At 30.7% G+C, this 20,933-nt stretch overlaps 2 protein-coding genes and 1 pseudogene across 6 annotated transcripts; all 3 read right to left on the bottom strand.

The window, feature by feature from the left end:
• Positions 1-223: 223 nt before the first annotated feature.
• On the bottom strand, positions 224-4,298 carry LOC114183668 (annotated as a pseudogene).
• Positions 4,299-7,004: 2,706 nt separating this feature from the next.
• Positions 7,005-9,869, bottom strand: LOC114183670. Its single transcript, XM_028070764.1, has 2 exons — positions 9,575-9,869; positions 7,005-7,566 (listed from the first exon to the last, which is right to left on the bottom strand). The coding sequence occupies exons 1-2, from the start codon at positions 9,751-9,753 to the stop codon at positions 7,194-7,196; spliced, it is 552 nt and encodes a 183-aa protein (XP_027926565.1). The 5' UTR covers positions 9,754-9,869; the 3' UTR covers positions 7,005-7,193.
• A 1,590-nt stretch (positions 9,870-11,459) lies between these two features.
• Positions 11,460-15,617, bottom strand: LOC114193313. Of its 5 annotated transcripts, none has more exons than XM_028083061.1 (11): positions 15,427-15,617; positions 14,732-14,880; positions 14,488-14,606; positions 14,097-14,205; positions 13,942-13,981; positions 13,732-13,821; positions 13,521-13,620; positions 13,310-13,437; positions 12,876-12,978; positions 11,919-12,676; positions 11,460-11,732 (listed from the first exon to the last, which is right to left on the bottom strand). In XM_028083061.1, exons 2-11 carry the CDS (start codon positions 14,868-14,870, stop codon positions 11,495-11,497), a joined length of 1,824 nt encoding a protein of 607 aa, XP_027938862.1. In that variant the 5' UTR covers positions 14,871-14,880; positions 15,427-15,617; the 3' UTR covers positions 11,460-11,494. The 5 variants fall into 5 exon arrangements, with proteins under 5 accessions (XP_027938862.1, XP_027938871.1, XP_027938854.1 ...); XM_028083070.1 differs by having other exon boundaries at positions 15,508-15,609; XM_028083053.1 differs by having other exon boundaries at positions 14,732-14,903; positions 15,427-15,604.
• Positions 15,618-20,933: the final 5,316 nt, after the last annotated feature.

Here is a 20,933-nt window from a genome sequence, read left to right as displayed (position 1 = left end):
CCACAAGGTCAATGAGATGATGACTCATTAATACCATGGGCCTTGCTTACTTCGATGTCCTTTAAAAAAAATGAAAATTATATTTGATTTAGAGAGTGTCATTCTTACTCTAAACTTGGCCTCCAATTTTAAATGTTAAATTGTAAAGATTTAGAATTGAATTGCTTTTATCCCTTCTATATGTAGATTGTTTCACATTATAACTCATAAAACATCATAGGAGAGACAGAAATAAAAGTGAGATAGTGATATCTCTTTGACATTAGGCAAGTCATCACAATCCTTTGAACCCTAAGTGTTAAGCATGACAAGCACCCTTGAAAAGCTCCCTCCACCAACTCCATTCTCAAGTCTCATCACTTCATCTTAACTTCATATCAATTCTCCTCTACATAACTTATCAACATTTTTACAGAAAAATAGCCCCTCACAACGCTTTTCAAAAGAAGTTAATTTCACCATATAGTGGGAGAAAAATCATAAATTTCCACTTTTTTTCAACACACTGATAGTGCCTCCCTAAATCCAATGCTAAAATCAGTGCCACCCTTTATCCTGTTTATACCTAAATCTGCATTTCCTTTCAGCATCATAGCCACAAATTCATTGTAGTCTATTCGGCCATCCTGAAAGGGTAAAACATGAACATAACCACGTCATAAAAGATTAATTAAATTTGGAATATCTTTGCAGCATAAATTTAGTTTAACATATATAAAGAATTATGTAGGCTACTCATGACGTAACAGCAAAAAAAAACAATGTTTGGAGTGTTAGTTTGTTTACTTTTCATTACATTATACTGTAAAATGTACTCACGTTGTTCTGATCAGCTTCTTGGATCATTTCCTCGAAGCATACATTCTCAATACCAAATTCTTCACAAGCTTTTTGAAGCTCATCTTGAGTGATGTAGCCGCTTCCACTTCTATCAAAAAATGAAAAAGCTGCAACTAAATGATCTTCTCTGTGAACTTTGTTTAAATGCAATGTTGCAGCTATGAATTCTCTGTAGTCAATTGTGCCACTGTTATCAACATCTGCCTGCAATCAGAAACAACATTGGGAGATAGATTATAAGAATGTGCTACTAAAAGTTATTGTTGTTCACTGTTTTACTTTTCCCTACTTGCATAAGAATGTTTCACTAAGTCATACTCAAAGAGCTTTCCCGTGTAAAATTAATCATAATCTAAGCCAAGTTAAAAACATATGAAATCCTATATAGGATTACTTCTATTGTTCTACTTAATAGTATGAGTCCTAACTCCTAAAACGATAAGAATCCTACTTTACCAAACAAGAAAAAAAGGACAAAAATGTAGGTTTGTATAGTGACATTAAGGAAATTGTAAGATGATTCTGTACTAATACTTACAGCTTGCATCAGATCCAAAATTTCTGGTTCACTGAGATTATTACCAAGCATTTTCAATCCAGCCTTGAGCTTTTCTAAAGTAATTTGACCACTGTTGTCTGTGTCTATCATCTTAAACGCTACTTTCAGTTCAGAAATTTCTTCTTCTGAGAGGTTCTCTGCAATAACCTGTAGAGAGCAACATGGAAAATAGTATGAGGACTCGACTTGAAAATTTCAAATAGAAGTTTGTTGATATATTCTACCTTGCTAATAGAATTTATGGTGCAGAGTTATATGCTAGAAAGATTTCTTACTCTAAGAGCCATTTTCTTTAGCTTGTTCATTACAGAAAACTGCTTCAGGCGACTCAAAACTGCAGAATCAAGAGGCTTGTCTGGAGCAACTCCATCGACTTGAATCCAAGGGTGACCTGCAAAGAATCAGCATGTTGTCATCTACAAGGTTGTAACATAACATCAACTCATAATCTTTTGTGACAATGACAATTAGTACTCACTAGTCAGAAAGTCCGATATAATGCCTAATATTTTGTCCAAAATCTAAGAAACTCTTTCTTAGAAAAGTGTTTGATAAAATTGGAAAGACGTGATAGCACAGTAACCAGTGACGAAAAATCATGCATTGATTTTTTAAAAGGTTTTCACTGTAACTTTGTATGCGATCAAAGAGAATGTCAGCTACCAAAAGAATAATAACAAGTCCATGCTAAAGAAAACACGACAGCATAATGTGATGCCTAATGTGGTATTGAAATGTCATTCACTAGCATCTAAATGGAATACTGGTACAGAAACTTACGAAGAACTTCATGTGCTGTTATCCGTTTTCTAGGATCTCTAACAAGCATCTTCCTAACCAAGTCTCTAGCACTTTCAGAGATATTAGGCCAAGGATCTGAAGTGAAATCGAGATCACCATGCAAAACTTCTTCAAATATCTCTTGCTCACATTCTATCATCATGGAAAATTCATTTTAGAATCAGCAGAAACTTTAGCAAGATACAAAATTAAGCAAAATGAATGAATCACTGAAGGGCTAGAAATCTTAATGAATGACTCTTACCACCCCAGAATGGAGGTTTTCCACATAAAAGAATGTATATGATCACACCTGCACTCCACACATCAGCTTCTGGACCATAATGCCTTCGTAGAACTTCAGGTGCGATATAATAAGGACTTCCAACCACGTCCCTAAAAGTTTCCCCTGTAACAGACCAATGTCAGTGAAATGCAATCACAAGAATCATGTAATTAGAACATTACAGAACATTCATTCTATTGTATTAGGGAAGCATGAAGGAGCATGCTCCATCTCATATCAAACAATCTGGTAGATTGATTTTAAAGGGAAGCAAATTAATTAGAGTTTAGTTTTCTTGAAGAATTGTAAACTTTAGAGACATTATTCCTGATAAAAAAGACAGGTAAGGTTTATAGATATCTTTAATTCAAGAGTATTATAATATCCTCTCATGAAGTTTCTATTCTACAGTATCACAGTGTTCTTAAAGGCCATTTTATTAAGCTCTTGCCTTAATATTAAAGTCTTGGAGTTATACTTTTATAATTTTTGAAACCAATTTTCATGGAAACAAAGTCACCATAGTTCTATATTATAATTTGGTTGTCTAGCAGGGAGGGACAAAGGAAGGAAACGAACATTTCATCCAAACCTGGTTTGAAGAAAACAGACATTCCAAAATCTATGGCCTTAAGTGTGGACTCTTCATTCCCATCAACAAAGAGAAAATTCTCAGGCTTAAGATCACGATGCATCACCCAAGGGAGTGGCAACCTTCTACAATACTAACTATAGTCCTTGCAAGTTTAGCTGCTTTTCTCTCTGTGTAATGCCCCTTATCCACAATCCTATCAAAAAGTTCACCCCCTTCACATAACTCCATCACAACATAAACTGCAACACCATCCTCAAAAGCCCCTTTAATTGATATCACATTAGGACACCCCTCCAAGTGATGCATTATCTCAATCTCCCTCCTCACATCTTCCACGTCTTCATCTATCAGCAGTTTCACTTTTGGAATGGACTTGCAAGCATACTTTTTCCCAGTTGCTTTCTCAGTACACAGGAATGTTGTTCCATATTGTCCCTTTCCAAGCTCTTCTCCAAATTATAGTACTCCTTAAAGTGACCACTTTTTCTCTTCAAAATTGACTCTTCTTGAAGCCCTATTGCTACCCTCTTGACTTTACGGGGTATTTTTTTATTTGCAGGCTCTGAAGGCATGTTAATCTCTTTGTTAATTTCCACCACTCGTGGAGGCTTTTCCTGAACATTCTCTGGAGCATTTGTGTCTTCAGTTTCAAGTGAAGTTGGATCAGAAATTTCTGTGACCACCGTTTGATGATGATAAGGCCACACCAATGAACTCCGAAAAAAACAGGAAAGCAGTGTATAATCCGAGGTTTTTGACCCGACACAATTGTTTCCCATCTTGCACTTGCTACTTCCTGTCTGTGACTTGCATGTAAGAAGTAAGAAGCAAGAAGCAAGTGAAGCCCAAGATCACATTCGATTTTCTGCACCAACCCCACTATAGCCTAAATCCAGCATGTGAACATGGAAGGAAGAATCAGTGGATATTTGAAGAAGAAGGTGAATGGTTTGCATCAATGAATCAAACCTTTCTATGGATACAAAAGTGAACGAGAAAAAAATTATGTATATGGGTGATTGTGAAGGCGTAAAAGTGGAAGTTTTCAAAGGAGTGGAAAGTGTAAACGGGAAAAAAATTGAGCCGTGTGACACAGTCCAAGTGGGAAAAGGAAAAGAGAAAATTTTGATGTTATATAGATGGAAAAGACAGTGGAAATGATCCACTCATGATGACTCAGGAGAAAGAATATTTCATAGTTGCTTTTTAAATACGAAAAAAATTGTGCTTCTATATTTTCTTTCTCTTCTCTTAGATATTTCATTAATGAGATTAGTTGAATTGAAAATTGTGTTATATACACAAAAAAACACGTTCATGAATGGAGTGATTAGGTATGTTGAAAACGAAGAGAAATGGAGGGAAAGACAAGTGACAGTTACCGGTTATTTCTTTGTTTAGATTGTGTAAACGGAGAATGTTCCAAATGTTGGAGCAAAAACGCGTGTGGCCAAATCCAATGGTAGTAGCAGAATGCCACCTGTCCACTGGACGGTTCAGATTTCTTTATTCAAGAATGCTGGCTCATAATTTCTAATATATATTAGTAGTTTTTTAATAAGATATTGGATAAAATTAAAATTTATTAGAAATTATATTATAATGAAAGATTGTGTAAATGTTATTTTATGTTAAACTTATTTTAAATAATTGGGTTCAATTTATATAGATAGAAATGTATAGATTAAAAATGATAAATTAAAATACTAGAGATTGGGAAAATTACATATAAAATTAAAAAAAAAAAAAAAACTTCTCGAGATATTCTGACTAACAGGGATGCTTCACGGGAAGCTCCAATCCTCCGGCCATAGCCGGTATTCTTGTCTTGTCTTTTAATGTATGTGTGTTTTCTTTTTCACTTAAGTCGATATTATTTGGAGAAATTGCAGTTATTTTATCAGAAGTTTATGCTAAAATATTATTATTTGTTTCCTAATCTTAACAAAAATGTTTTATTTTATCTAAAAATATCATATGAACTAAAGCTTAAATGAAATTTAAAAATTCTAAAATTTTAAAATATAAAAGTATAAAAATAAAATCATTTTTAAAGTGTAAATTTTTTATTTTATTGAAACAGGAGATAAGTAAGTATTATTTATTAAAAGCGTGAAAAAAATGTGAATTTATTTTACTCAAACGCATAAAAGAGATATTTATTCTAAAGTTAAAAAGATTTATCATTTAACATAACCGGAAGAAAAATAATTCCTCTTTATTATTTTAAAGTGTTTTATTTTAAATAAGTTTAGAAGCTTATAGACACATAGTAAATTAAGAGATAACTATGTAATAAGCTCGACTGGAATTTTAAGTCAATCGTACTTATGATGTCGAGTTTTAACACAAAACATTATATGCTCTAAATACAAATATAAATTGCAATAAGTTTTATTTATTTATTTATTGTTTTTTTTTATCCTTATGTAATAATACATTTAAGTTTTCGTTCTTAAAGATGGGACAACTTTTGATTATATTTTTCAAAGTCTTTCTTGCTTTGTGTCAAAAGCCTTTTAAATTCTGATGTCAAAATATTTTTTCACGGGTTATTCAATTAAATAATATTTTTATTTTTCTTAATTTTCTTAATTTAATTTCTATAATTAAATTTATTTTTCTTTAATTAGCATTAAATACTCAATATTTACTTGTTACTGTTAAAAGTATTTTATTAATTGAATTATTATTTTTTAATATTTTAGTATAAAAGTTTAATTGCCGATACTTCTTATTTCAATATTTTTATGATCAATGTATAAAATCATCAATGTCAATTAATTCTTCCCGTTTTAATTTGTAAGCTTCACATTTTTCACATTTATTTGTAGTCATTCAATATGTGTAATATTTATCAGTTGTTAAAAAAATGTAAAAAATTACTTGGTCCTCATATTGTTCAATTTGATCAATTCAAATATAGTAGTAATAGAGAGTTTGACAAATCCATCTTATCTACTTGTGCAAGTGACCCACTCAGCATTAGTAAGTAGGGGAGACTTCATATATTTAATTTGGTGAATAAATCAACATTTAAAACAAATAATGAACTCATAGTTGAATACTTCCATTTCTAGAAACAATGGCTTAAAGGTAGCAGTTCGATAAACAAATAAAAGGTAAATGAAGAGGATTTCACCAGAAAGAAAAAAAAAGAAAGAGGTGGAGGCACTAATAAATTAAACCCTTAAGAATAAGGAACAGTTTAATTTGATTAACAGAAAAATGAAAAGGTATATGAACTAGAAATCGGTGCCGCACTAACTTCCATTATCTGAACGTGTTTTTCTCAGAGGAAAAAAGAATGTAACAGTTTTCCATTCGCAATTTTGTTATGCTCTTAAGGTCTTCGGAGTTCTAGTTCTAGTCTTCGCCTTCAAGACTCAAAAATGGCGTCAATGATGTGATGAAAATGCCACTACCACTTAAAAGGGACCGACCGTGCTACACGAGTCAATGAAATCAAATAATGTGTGTTTGAATTACACCAAAGTTAATCTCGGAAATGCTTTAGTGTGAACTGTTTTTAATTAAAAATATACAATAAGTTAAATACGTTGGAAAATATTCAACTTAAATTGATTTTAGAGCAATGAGTATCATTTAGATAGCATTCATAAAGATTACTTTAATATATATATACACACACTCACACACATAGTACACCTTTTGGTCACAAGACCTCATTTCCCCATTGTCATTGTCAAATCAAGCAGAACCTTACAACATGCAAGTATGTATCTAATTGCAAATTTATTCTTTTATTACTAATTTTATTTTAACAATCATAAAAACAAGTAACACCATTGTTTTAGTTCATTTTAAAAACATTTATGCAACAAAAGGAGAAGAATGAAACATGGTAAAACTAAACAAATTATGAAGTCACAAATTCATATTTTATTAAACTCCATCAGATTAGGGAAGATTGACGAAATGAATTTAAAATGCAAATATACTTCCATCAAATCCACCCGCTGTAACTTTGTCTAAAACTGGATTTATTTTCATTCGTATTGGCTACAATTGAGTGAAGGGAATAGAAAAAACACAGTTTAAAAGAAAAGAAAAGAAGTAAAACAGCTCCCAAAGATGTTATTACAGGACTTGGTTGTGGTCCAGTTCAAAGTTTAAACATCTTGAGCGGCTGTAACATAATCAGTATATCCTGATTCCTTCTCCAGGGTTTTAGGATAAGCTTCTGTGCGACTTGCAATAGGGATCTCTCGCCTCACAGAGGGTGAAGACGACTCTGCATCGAAGATCCTTGGAGACTTACCAAAAACATCAAAAACGCCATTCTTCATTTCTTCAGCTGTTTCCAGGAAACGACTAAGACTATCGAACACGTTACGTTCCATGACTTCGATATCATTTCGTAGCCCTGGGAAGTCGAACACACCACGGTCTGATGAGGTAAATGGAACAGAACTTCCTTTGAGTACCTCGTCTGTTACATCCTCTTCGGTATACTCTTTGTTAGATTGAAACATTTCAACAGGCCTGCAAAGTGTGAAGGTAAAAATAAGATAAAAGTTTCAGTCACATTTTTAAGAGACTTACAGAGTAATATGACTGCAACAAAGAAAGGGTAACTGGATAGTCCAGCCATATTCCCAAATAATACAATGCCCAAATAGTAAAAACTGAAATCAATTAAAGCATAAGCAATTCTGCTCCTCTATGTGCTTGTGAGTGTGCCAGCTCACCTATTATCTCTGGTTTATCTAGCATGATATAAAAACTATTCAATCTAATTTAAGCTTAAAAAGACTAAACAAACTAGATTTTAAAAACCAGTATGATCATTACATTGTATGTCTCACCCACCTACAACCCATTTGGTATTCAAAGCTATTTTTCACCTGGTTTTGCATTAATGCAGATAGATGATAAGAAATAAGTCGAAGAGAAGTAGGATATGATGATGCAGGGCAAAGAAGGGTCATTAGTATTATTTATATCGATTATAACAATCTCAACTATACATTTTACTTCCAGTTTTATGTCGATAGAACAGGACTCAAACACAAGGTCAAAGATACATATCATTCTCACGGCCTTTTAAACTCAGTACATCCTAGTATTAGGGAAATAACTGGCTTTTAACTTATCTAGTATGCTTGTTACTCACTCTTGTAATTTGGTTAGACAACAACAGCATACACACACAAAAATGAAAGTCTGAATTTCTTCAAAGCAATAATACTAATCTACTACGCCAGCCCAGCATTATACTTTAATATGGTATAAGATTTGATTACTTTCTGCTAGAATGACTTTATTTATCTCTTTCGGCTGCTTCTTATCCGTCGTGTATATGCATTCATAGCTGCAGTTGATGATGCTCTGCTTCCTTCTTCACTCATCCCTCTGATAATCCTGGTTCTGTATCAGTTTGTGAGCCTCTAATGGTGTGAACTACACGTCTTGGTGCTGGGCCGTGAAAATGATACTCATTGGGGAAAACAAGTTTGGGTTTGTTCACAATTTTATACAAGAACCAGGTGTTGACAATACATTTCTTTCACGGCAACGAAATAATATCTGCTTCTTCTTGGCTTTTCAAATCCATTTCAAAGGATATCACATAAATTATGATATGTTCACCCTCCACCGATTTTTTTAGGCGTGGAAGTGAGCTTCCAAGTACAAAATGGTCCACTAATTTTTCAATTAAAGTGTGCACTGGTGAATCTCCAACAGTGAAGTCTTTATGTGAGCTAGTGCTCTCAGCATTTTGAAAAATTGAAGTCTCTAACAGAGGGGCTAGGTGAATACAAAACCTGCCCACTCACGCTACTGTGGACGTATTCAACCTTGACTAGAATATACTAATATGAAGTATGCCATGCAATTCTTGATGGGTTTGAATGACTCTCTTCTACATATCAGAGGCCAATCCTCCTCATTGATCCTATTTTACCCATGACGAGGTTTTTTTACTTGTAGTGCAAGATGAGAGACAACAGGGGAAGTTTTTGCAACCGCAATCTTAGATACACATCACTGCGAAAGCATAATAGAGTTTGTATAGATTTTCTATAAGCCGATTATAAGCCCAAGTATGTGCCCCCGCATCTATCACCACGTGAGTAATCTACCTATCAAAACCCCTTTCCTGATTCACGTCACGGTTTTCACTTTGTCCTAATACGACATACCAGAATTTGCGGACATAATTTTCACTTAAAAAAAAAAAATACATACCTCCAGTCTTTTCCCTAATTCTTAAACGAAGCAAAGATGTCACCGCAATCGTTAACACTTCTACTTCAAATATTCCAGTTTTTGATTCATAACACCATCAAATTAGTTTGTTTGTGATCGAGAAAAAATAAATAAATAAATTCCACACGCTGTAGGAACGAATTCAAAGCAAAACTCTTCCTAACACCTAATCAATCAATCAATCGTAATTTCTAGGGCGTCACATTTGACAGTATAGTAAAAAATCATTAAAAAGATATTCATAATAAGTGACCGAAAACATGACAGAAAAGAGTATTACTTTCCGATGCAATTCCTGAGAAGCTCTTCTGTTTTCTCGCACTTTCTGACGAACTTTCCAGATTCGACCTCCTCTGTTTTGCATTGATATTTGACGACCTTCGTGGTGGAGCACCCTTCCGAAGAGATATCACGTCGAAGATCGTCGTCGTTGTGGTCATCACTCCAAACCCACCCCATTTTCGTGTTTGCAGCTTGAGCACAAAGATTACCTTTCTTTAATGGTTGCGTTTGCAACTTGTTCCCCAAGACTTCGATTTCGAACGCTGCGTTTTGGGTTCTGCCTGCTTTTGATGGATCATAACTTATATATAGAATATAGAAACTCCTTCCCAAAACTATTCCACTTCATAGTTTTCCGTCAGAAAAATAATAAATATATCATTCATAAAAACAATCTCATTTTTTCTATAAATAAATTTCTTTTTGTTCGTTGTAACTATAAATATTAAAGCAGTTTACTTACAAGTAAAATTAAAACAAAAAAATTAATATTTTATTGAATTAAAACATCAAACAGTTTCAAGAAAATACAGATTAAAATTGCAATTATTTTGAGACATTTTATCAAAGAAAGTAATAAAATAAATAAATAAATTAAATTACTTTATTATCAGTTTTTCAATTATATTAGTTTTTTATATGTTATTACATTAGTATTTATAAATTATAGTAGTTATATATGTTTTTCTCAAATGTTAACGGGTTACTAAGATTATTTCTTAAAAGTAAAAATATTTTTCGTTAAAATACATAAAAACGTCTGTTTTTTTATGATTTTTGATACATTCTTCCATATTTTTCTTGAAAAATTTCCTCCTATAACTAGTTAACAAGATTCGATGTTTCTAGTATCTTAAAATTAAAGTAATATTTTTTTTTCTTTTAAAATCAATATTTCCAATCCTGTAATATAAACCATTTTCCACCTTAACACCCAAATGTCATTAAAGACATTTATTTTATTTTATTTTCTCAGTTAAAGGACAAAAACTCCTCTACAACGTGTACTTTTTTCTCGTCATTATTTTGGTCATTTTCTTTGACAAATAATACGAGACAGTTGTTATAAAATAAAATGACAATTATTTAAATAAAACGTTAATGCAATAATCGAATAATATTTTTTAAATTTGAAAATATAAAATATACTTATAAATTACACTTTAATAAGACTTTTTATTGAATAGAAGCAACAATTCGTAGTCCGATTTGTACTTTAATTTATATAATTGAGCAGAAATATTTTGTTACATAAATATAAAATTATTCATAAATGGATTTAGTTCGATACAAGTTATAAAATTTGAGCTGGAAGGTTAAATGTTTAAGTAAAACATTACATTGTATATTTTGAATGTGATTTTCAAAAAGAAAACAAAACTTACGCACGTTTATTTTTATTTTAAAAAAAATACATTTTGATCTCTATTTAAAGAAAATAGAAATTTTACTCTTTTGAATAAAGAGAAAAGGCGTCAGCTTTTGAACTAAATAAATTTTGGAAATTTTTAAAAAAAGTACGGTAATGGGAAATTATTACTTTAAAGGAATTTGAGACAGAAACTAAAATGTGAAGAACATAAATAAAATATAAGATAAATGTTACAAGTGTACATAGGCCAGGAAAAAGAGTAATTTACAAAAGTATATCGTTTAATTGATATACCAATATACATTTGTACTTTTAGATATGTCTGCCTAATCTCTAATTAACCAATCTTACATTTCTAAATAAACTTAACTTTAGAGATTGATTGAGCAGCATCAATGGTAATAATTAGTGGACAAAATTAACACGTGTGAACATTTTACCAGTGATCTTCGGATAAATAAACATCAAACCTTATCATTGTGTTGCAAGTTGATCATATCTCTCTGTTTTATTCTTCTATCGTCTTCCAAACTTTTATGGTTTTAGCTAATTCATGAAACAACAGTATCTATACCTCATCTCCTTGGTTGATTTTTTCATGTCCTCTGCATAATTGTTTAATGGTTTATTATCACTTACTGTCTGCTCCACTATTGTTCCACTTTTCAAAGAAGATGAATCAATCGGATTCACTTCCATTGATCTTGAAAGATTAAGTTCGGGTGAAGCTGGTGCAACTTTCTTATGGTTAAGTTCCTTCAAGTTTGGATTTGTTTCTATCTGCCTTATGGAACCAAAAATAGTAAGAACATTGGTCAAATTCATAGTCACTATAAACAAACCAAGTACTAGTTAGCTTATATTTCCAAACAAATCATATTAAAGGATAACACGCCCCAATACAAAAATGATTTCCCTGTAAACCAGTATTAGATAACATTACTCAAATAACAAGAGTAAAACAAATCACCTGAAGCTTTGTATCGTCGCAGGTTCTTCTGAAGTTTCCTCCCGTATATTGCTGCTTGATTCTTTGACACTATCATCATCCTTCAAACATACTTGAATAGGTTTCGCAGAACTTGAGTCAACTGTGCCAACTTTTTCCATCTGGAACTTTTGCTCATCAGAGTTTGAAGTAGGCATTCGGGGATGAAATCCATGTTCCTTAACCGTTGAAATAACCCTCTCTATTGTTTCTAGAGCCCTTCTCACATCTGAGCGTACATAACCATTCCTCTTATCCTTCAGAACACTTCTTGCACCATCTTTCTCAGTTGGAATGCCACCCACTTTGTTCATTTCCTTCTCAATCTCAACAATCTCTTCACTATCTGCACCTTCAATATCAACAATCTCTTCACTATCTGCACCTTCAATCTCACCATTCTCCTTGCCATTGATCAGCACACTCAATGAATCACCTTCCTCGATTGGAACTTCAAGTACCTTGTTAACATCTTCCTCAACTTGTACAATCTCTTTACAACCTGCTTCTACATCTTCTTCACCACCTGCACGTTGGTTGCTTATATACTCACAGGATATATCTTTCTCTTTTACCCCATTTTTCTCACTTTGAATAAGTTCCTCAGCTTGAACAAACCTTGCATCTTGCTTAAGCTCTTCCCCAGTTACTAAAGCTTCGCGTATTCTAACATACAATGGGTCCTCCAAGGCCTTGCTGATGTCTTTATCTTTATCATTGCTCATCATCGAAGCCACAGCCTAAAATATAACAATTTGAGAAGTTGATGTAATACAAAATAATAAGTATGTAATGTATACATGAGCAAGCAGAAAATGGTAAATAAGCTGAAACCAATCTTCTAACTAGCCTTTGCAAATAAAGTGACAATAAGTTCATGAGCAGGGTAAACCCTCCTAGATATCTTAAGGAAAATGAAATTTGAAAAGAATATACAACCTTCTGATAAAGTCTGAAACCACTGCCGATGAGCTGCCTTGAAATGAAATTTATGAGGGATGGAGGTACAAAATCCAGCTTTATATCCAAATTTCCTATTATCCTACAAAATTTTACACAATTTAAGCCTTGGAACCGAAATCCTTTTATCATTTTTCACCACATCTTGGAAGTTGACCAATACAATTACTCTAAAAATTAAAGCCATTTGAATTAGTCTAAGAGTATTACACTAATCATGATGACAAGTAAATATAGACATATCAACTACATTAAGAGTTTTGGTAAGAGAAACTGTTCTCTTCTCTCCCTTGTGAACAAGCTCAGTTAACTATATAGGCCTAAAAACAATTCTCAATGCATACCGTATTCAATACTTGTACTCATCTTTTTGCAGGCTACTTCTAAGTTTTTAGTACTGACTTAAAACTCACCGAAAATAACTTCTTTCTGATGACACCTTTTGCATTGCATAGCCTCCCAGCAAATCAATTCTCACAACATCCTTTGCCTCAGGAATTGCATTCATGTTGAAATTGTCAATGCTCGTCGACTCAGAGACCTGAAAACAAATTAAACATGGATTTCTCGAAGCTTGGATGATCTGACTTAGAATTAACTTTCCAGAGAAAAATAAAGAAGTACCGTATTCAAAAGAACAACTACTAAGTCATCTTGAAAGTACTCAAAAAGATAATAACGCACTATAGCTTCCCTTGTAGATAGAGGCCATGGAACCTTCATCCTTTCTTCCACAATCAGCAGCATAATAAGCATTCAAAAATAAAGGTTTTTATCATGGTCAGTGACACACACTACAATGTAAATTTACTAAATTGATGGGGCCAAAACAAACCTAACTAGTGAGATATGTTCCCCAATCTGGACTCTCTGCAAACGTTCAGATACCAGAACTTTGAAACTGGGAATAGTAAACTGAGGCCACCTGGAAAAATTGAAAATTGTGAAAAGGGTACATACCCCAACACAGAATCAAATAACTTCTATGTTATAAAAAAATAATGTCAAATAGAAGCAAAGGCACGTATTGCAATATGATTTTCACCATTTCTTGTAGAGGAAGGACTCCCATGAAAGGCACAAAGCTGTTATTGTAAGTAACAAAGGTTAAATTTCTCATGTTAAGATCACAACATGACCCTTGTTAAACTAATTAAAAGGGTTGTGCTAAAATTTTTGGCTCATCGTTGCATGACTCACAGAGATCTAGAGGCCCATCCACATAGCCTTCAACTAGCAATGTATGAAAGGGAGTTCCCTCTGGTCCTTCGCGATACATAACTCGAAAATCTTCAGTATCCTGTTTTAACTGTTTAAAAAAAGCAAGAAGTTGATCAAATAATGTAACTGTTTAACGTGTTTTTATTGTTTTCTAATAAGAATTAGCATTTCACCTTAATATTTCATATAATAAAAGTTCATGTCAAATGTCAACATAAATTATGGAAGTAAAATTTCAAACCAGAATACAAAAAAACGTTGCTCCTTTGTTTCACATGTTACAAGATACAAAGGTTCAAGGTATAAATCAACCGAGGATGATCTAAATAAGCAATTGAAAGGGGAAGAAAACATGACATCCATAGCTTACTTTCCAATCAGAGCGTGATGTACTAGATCCTGCACTATTGTCTCCAGAAGCACTTCTCAACATGCTAAGAAAGTCATATATCTCCTTGGTTTTGGTTTCTACTAATTTCTCGTTACATCCTGCAAACACCAAATGAATAAACAAATAAAAGAAGATAAACATAACTACCTAAAATAATAACATCTGTCACCTAGTACCTTTTCTGCAAAATACCTCAAAGCGAACTAGGAAATGCTATCATTACCTTCAATTTCCACTTTTGATGAGCCTTGGAGTTGACTTTTAACAAGGGTTTTGAGTATCTGTTCATCTGTCAGATCAGGTAAGGCAAGGCTCTTGTCCAACCTCTCCCTGTACTGAACAATGTTTCCTTTTTTCACCATCTCTATCTCTCTAAGGAAAGAAGAATCAGCCTTCTATCAGCAAGTCATGTGCCAAACAACCATTTATAATTTTAAGATTCTAAACTGAACATTCGCCAAAATCATAGAAATCCAATGATGAGAGTAAAAAACACTATCTAGCCACATCCATTCAGATTAAGTTCAATTTCACATCTCATCGAAAACAGAACAAAATTAGCATACTGTAACAAGTAATTGGTCCCAGAAAATTTCTCCCACTAGCCCCACTAATGTTAACAAAAGGAAAAAAAAAAGGCCAAGAGAGTGTTTAGGTGTATAACTCTTAGACACGTTGTTCATTCGAAGCTGTGAGTGTGGGCTAGCTACCAAGTTGCCCCAATAAAACTCAAAAATATTGAAAATTCTGAGACACTTGGCAACAAAATTTGGATACACCCAAGAGAAACAGGTGACAAAATTTAATGAAACCATGTGAGTAGAGGTACTAATCATTTCCAGTTCATAGCTAAAACATAGGCGTTAATACCAATTCAAGAAGGAAACTTTATTAAAAACAAACCCCACTTGCACGAACCATTCGGTTGATAAGCTCTGGTTTTTAATACAAGAAAAATCTGAAATTTGCATCGACCAAGAATCAGTGAATTATCCTAACCACACAGAGAAGAGACAGAGTTGTTTCAGGAAAGAACACCAATGCGTTTGCCAGCAGACATGGGAACAACTAAACCAGATCAAGCTTATTAGTATGAAGAAAACTTTACTTAATAACTCCATTATTCTTGCTTAATCTACGCATGAGTATGACTCTGCAATATTATATTTATATAAATATATATTTATTTAATGAAAAATAGGTTTTAAATGATTATAATTCTACTATAGATATTCACCTTATTTAAATTTTTAATAAAATAATATTTATGTTTCTTGATGTTGATAGACACGAATCATTCTTCCTAACAATGTTAATAAATGTTACTCACAATTTCTAATATTTTAATAAATGATACTTAAAAATAAAGTAAAATGACATCAGTCTCTTTTATTTTATTTCAAACTAAAATTTAGATAAAAAATTATAAACAAAAACTAGATAGTTTAATTATTATATATTAAGGATATCATAGAAATTATACTTTTATTAAATTAAAAATATTTAAAATTATTTTTGGAGAAAAAAATATTTTCAATGTAAAAAAAAATAAAACCGGTATAGTATAAGATTAAATTATTTTATTTATAACTAATCCTTATTAAGTGGGTGGAAGACTAATCCTTGATGCGATGTTGCATTTACTGTTAGTTGGATAAGAGCTATTTTCATATGGTTTAAATGTCATTTAAAGAAGACTTTTAAGAAACAATTCCTTTATAATTTATTCATTTAATCAGTTGTTAATAGAACAAAATTAAGTTTTATAGTTTAAATTTTAAATTATACATGTTTTAACTAAATTTTAGTGAATTTATTCTTTTTAGATAAAAAATAAATAAATTCATTTATTAAAAATTAAATATGTTTTTAATCTTTAAATTATTTTTAAAAATGATATTTTCATCTATTTCTTTCGTATTATATGAAAATTGTATAAAATATAAAAATTATACATACTAGCAGAAATTCGTCTGCATTTTACCTGGATATAGTTATGTCGAAAAGGTTTTGGTGAAAGGTGTTGTAGCAGATAGATTTAGAGAAAAGAACCATCTATCTTCATGTCTCTTGTTCCAAAATGCTATTGTCTTATTAAGAATGAAACAATAGTAAATCCAAATAAGAAGAAGAAGAATGTGGTCCTGCAACCACAGGCAAGTGGAATCAAAACAGAGTAAAATCAAATATGAAAGGGAAGGGAGAGAGAGAGAGTGTGTGTGAATGGTTGTATTTTTAGGATGAAAACATCTCGGGTCGGGTGCTTTTAAAAAATACTTGGGGATTTTTTGGATAAAGTATAATTAAATTAAATTTTAATTACTTAAATAACCTAATAAAATATAATTTTAATTAAATTTAACTTAGAAATATAAATTAAATTTTAGTTTTAATGTTTTATGGATAATGGTATCCATAAATACAGATAATATGATATCAGTATCCAATCTATTTATAAATGAATATTAAAATACTCACAAATAATAAATATTTGCGGTTACTAATTATAACCTATCCGTTGGTGAATTTTATCATCCAAATGTGAGTATTTTTACCATGTAATAGGACCAGACATCATTTATAATGAATAGAGGTTAGGTTAGGTTGGTCGTTACAAGTTAAGATGCTGAAATAAAATACACAATCCATTAATGAACATGTGTGTCAATTACTTACACTTTGGTGCCATTTATTAATTCGGTTATGGGCTCTCCAACTTTTTCTCTTTAATTTTTTAATATACATGTACGTTAAATTACATTTTTATTTTTCATGATTTTATTTAAAATTTTAGCTTTCTCAAAATTATTTCAAAATTTTATATCAATTTCCATTACTCTAAATTATAGGATCATCTTTTTTTTTCTTGATGATGCTTTTTATGAAATTGGAAGATAGATCACAGAATGATTGGGAGAAGTCTCCAGAAGATGCCAGCATGGGAAAGTTAGCTTTCATTTCCCATCCTTTAAGACTTTTCTGTTATTAAATTAATGTTTTTGAGATTTTGGTATTTTTTATTTCTGTTTTCATAATTTAATTCTCAATTTATTAGTTCTCTCACTTTGTATAAATTCATAATTTTGATTAAATTCTCCATTTTATGTATCCCTTAGTTTGATTTAACTAAATTATATATCGAACTTGTTTTTTTATTTAGAGTTTCTAAGAGAAAAGAAGAGAACAAATTGAAACTTTTGGTAGACATTATAATTAGTTTAATATGGTAATATTTATGGAGGATAGATAGTCCTTTTCTGAATGTGTTTGCAAGGATAAACAAGTAATTTTAAAATTATGTTACTTTTCACGTTTTATAATTTTATATTGTAAAAAATAAATAAAACTATGTTTATCATTATACTTTAAATACTTTAATATCCTAAATTGTAAACACCTCCTTGCATGCCTTTCTTTTTCTTCTTTTACCTCTTATAAAGATTCTGCCATTATTCTAAAACAAGTTTTGTTTGAGTTCTTTATACCCAATCCTCTTTTTTTTTTTTTTTTTTTGCTTTTTTTAACCTTTTTGATATATGAAACTTGTTCTTACGAATCATCATATATTTATAGTTTATTATATAAATATTGGATCAAAAGATAAATTATAAGCATAAATTGTTTTAATCTTAACAAAGTACCAACTTCAAAAAAATATAAACCATAATCTTATTTAAGATAAAAAGAAATCTTATTTTTTAAATACATTAAATCTCATATTTCTTTAATAATTAAATTGATGTGGATAATATATTATTGAAAATAATGATTTATATTGTCGAGAATCTTCAATGCCATAGAGTATATATAATTGATTTCATATTTAAAATAATATTAAAGAATTCAAATTTTATACCATTATATATATGAGAACATTGTTTAAGCATAAAAGTGCTTATTTAACTGTTTGTGCGATCCTTTTGTATCTTTATAGTGACAGTGATATTATTGAGATAACGTTACACTATAATCTCATTTTATAAACACCTTTTACGACTAATATGTGAGAAAATCGTTTACTTTATTTGATCTAATCCGAGTTTGAAGAGATTTACTTAAATAAATATTTACAAAAATTGTTTAAAAGGCAATTTCGAAACTACATAAAACACGTCATAAATGGCTTCAAAAATATACTTTTAAATCGTACAAAAATAAAATTTTGCTGGTCAACTATTCAGATTTTAAGGAAAATTGTATTATTTATAAGATATAAGTTGATTGGGTAAGAAATATGACATCACTTTAAAGATAAAATTTTTAAATTTAATATTTATAGATTATATTTTTTTTGTTATATCCCTTTACCTTTCTTATTTTCTGATTTTTTACACAACGTAAAACTTTGAAATCTTATTTCACCAACTACTAATTATAGTTAAGGTGGGAAAAGTAATTGTATCTTTGTTTTTTTTTTAAAGGTTATTTTCAAACAAAACTTTTTTCAGGGATAATTCACATCCTACACACGAGTTTACGAAAAAAATAAAAGAAAGGGTACGGGATTCAGGACTAGTACGGGTCCTTTAAATAGCTGCACCACACTCAGTAAACCACCCACTTCAAGTATTTGCTTTTACATAACTAAAATATATTTTGATTTTATTTTTCTATTTATTTTGAGATATTAAAAAATAATAAAAACTGAAAGATATGGATTATGTGTTTAAACATGGAGTAAATAATTATATTTAAAATAATTTTATAATATAATACTAGTAAAAGAAATGTATACATATTTTTGTATATTCTAAAAAGTAAAAGATAATAATGATGATTATATAATAAATAACCGGTTGTTTAAAATTTATATTAAATTTAATTAATTTTTAATGTGTAGAAAGGGATTATAAAGGAAAATTAATATGTAACATATAAAATATAGTTATAACTTATCGAAGAATAGAGGTGAGATAGATGGGTTATTATGTAATACAAATATTAAGACTATTTTGTTAAGTTAATTATTTTGAAAGATACTTTTATGTAACATTTTTGGCAGCATAAGATAAACAAATAAAGCGATTGGACATATATCTTCATCCACATGGACCACACATATCATTAATTAAAATTTAATGAGGTGCCTTGCATTGTTTGGAACTGTCTAGTGTTAATATGCATGTTTTTTAAGAAAATTTAACTTCGGAATTATAAAACATTTCAACAAGTTATTATTTTTAAATTACTTTAATAAATGTAAGAGTATTTCAGAGTTGTATATATTTTTTTCCATGAAAAAAAAGAAACAGCTGTAGACATAATAAAGAAGGTTGGTAATGAATTCAAAACATTTAAAATGGGAAGGACAATCAGAGATGATGAATTATTCCATTCAATGCGAAATCTAGCCATTGTTAAAAAAGGAAAATGATATTTTAATCCACTTTTTTATTTACTTTCAACCCATTGTTTTGATCATCATTAGATCATCTTTTTTGATTCTTTTTAATGATGTGATGATCTAATGGTGATTGAAATGGTGGGTTAAAAATGAGTCAAAAAAATGAATTAAAGTATCATTTTTTATTGTTAAAATTTGGTAATATTAAAGAAATGTAATTAGTTATCCAAAAGCCTACGATATGATACCCAAATACATATGATACATATGATGTGATATGATGTGATGATGTACACGTATGATATATATGATATGATGTACAAATACAATACATATGTATCAGATACATGTATTATTAATAAAAGGATAATGATATTTTAACTATTAAATTTTGACAATTTTTTCTTACATGAGGTGTCATCTTCTAAGTAATTTTAGAATATTAAAAATAAAAAAGTACAAAGATGAAAAATCACTTAAAAAATGACACATAAAATTATAAAAGAAAATTATCAAAATTTAGTAGTCAAAAATAATTTTCTTTAATAAAATCACGCGACCCACTCTAAAAATGATTAATAAAATTTCTGTCATGAACCCTAAGAATCACGAGCGTTGGTCTAGCTATGAAGGCTATTGTGTCAGACATGAAAATAATCTTGATAACTATAGGCTAGGAAATTTAATGATATTGAGATAATACAGGGATTGTTTGTAATATTGGAAAGTTTAAGACTTTGAGAATCTTGACTTCATTGGTACTATGAGTAATCGTTATAGATTTAGTGTGAATAAGGATGAACTATTGAATGCCCAAATTTTCAAAACATTTGCAGAAGGGTATTGCCTAAATGGGGAAAAATATGCTGATCGATTTCTATATTGATCATTCTCTTTCATAGATAAGTGTTGTTTTTCATGATCAAGTCGTTGCTCAGGTTTCTCAGGTGTAGGGGAGACAAGGTAGAGATTGTGAGTCAGAGGTCTCAGAAGAACTGCAAGATTTTTCTTATGTAGGGGTGGTGGTCCTCGTTGAACAGTTTCTAGATTGACCATTCATAATCTATTTAACAAAAAAAAA

Source organism: Vigna unguiculata, chromosome 1 (assembly GCF_004118075.2).
Source record: "Vigna unguiculata cultivar IT97K-499-35 chromosome 1, ASM411807v1, whole genome shotgun sequence".
Taxonomy (NCBI): domain Eukaryota; kingdom Viridiplantae; phylum Streptophyta; class Magnoliopsida; order Fabales; family Fabaceae; genus Vigna; species Vigna unguiculata.
Note: the sequence above shows the minus strand (reverse complement) of the source record. Positions and strands in the feature narration are given on the sequence as shown.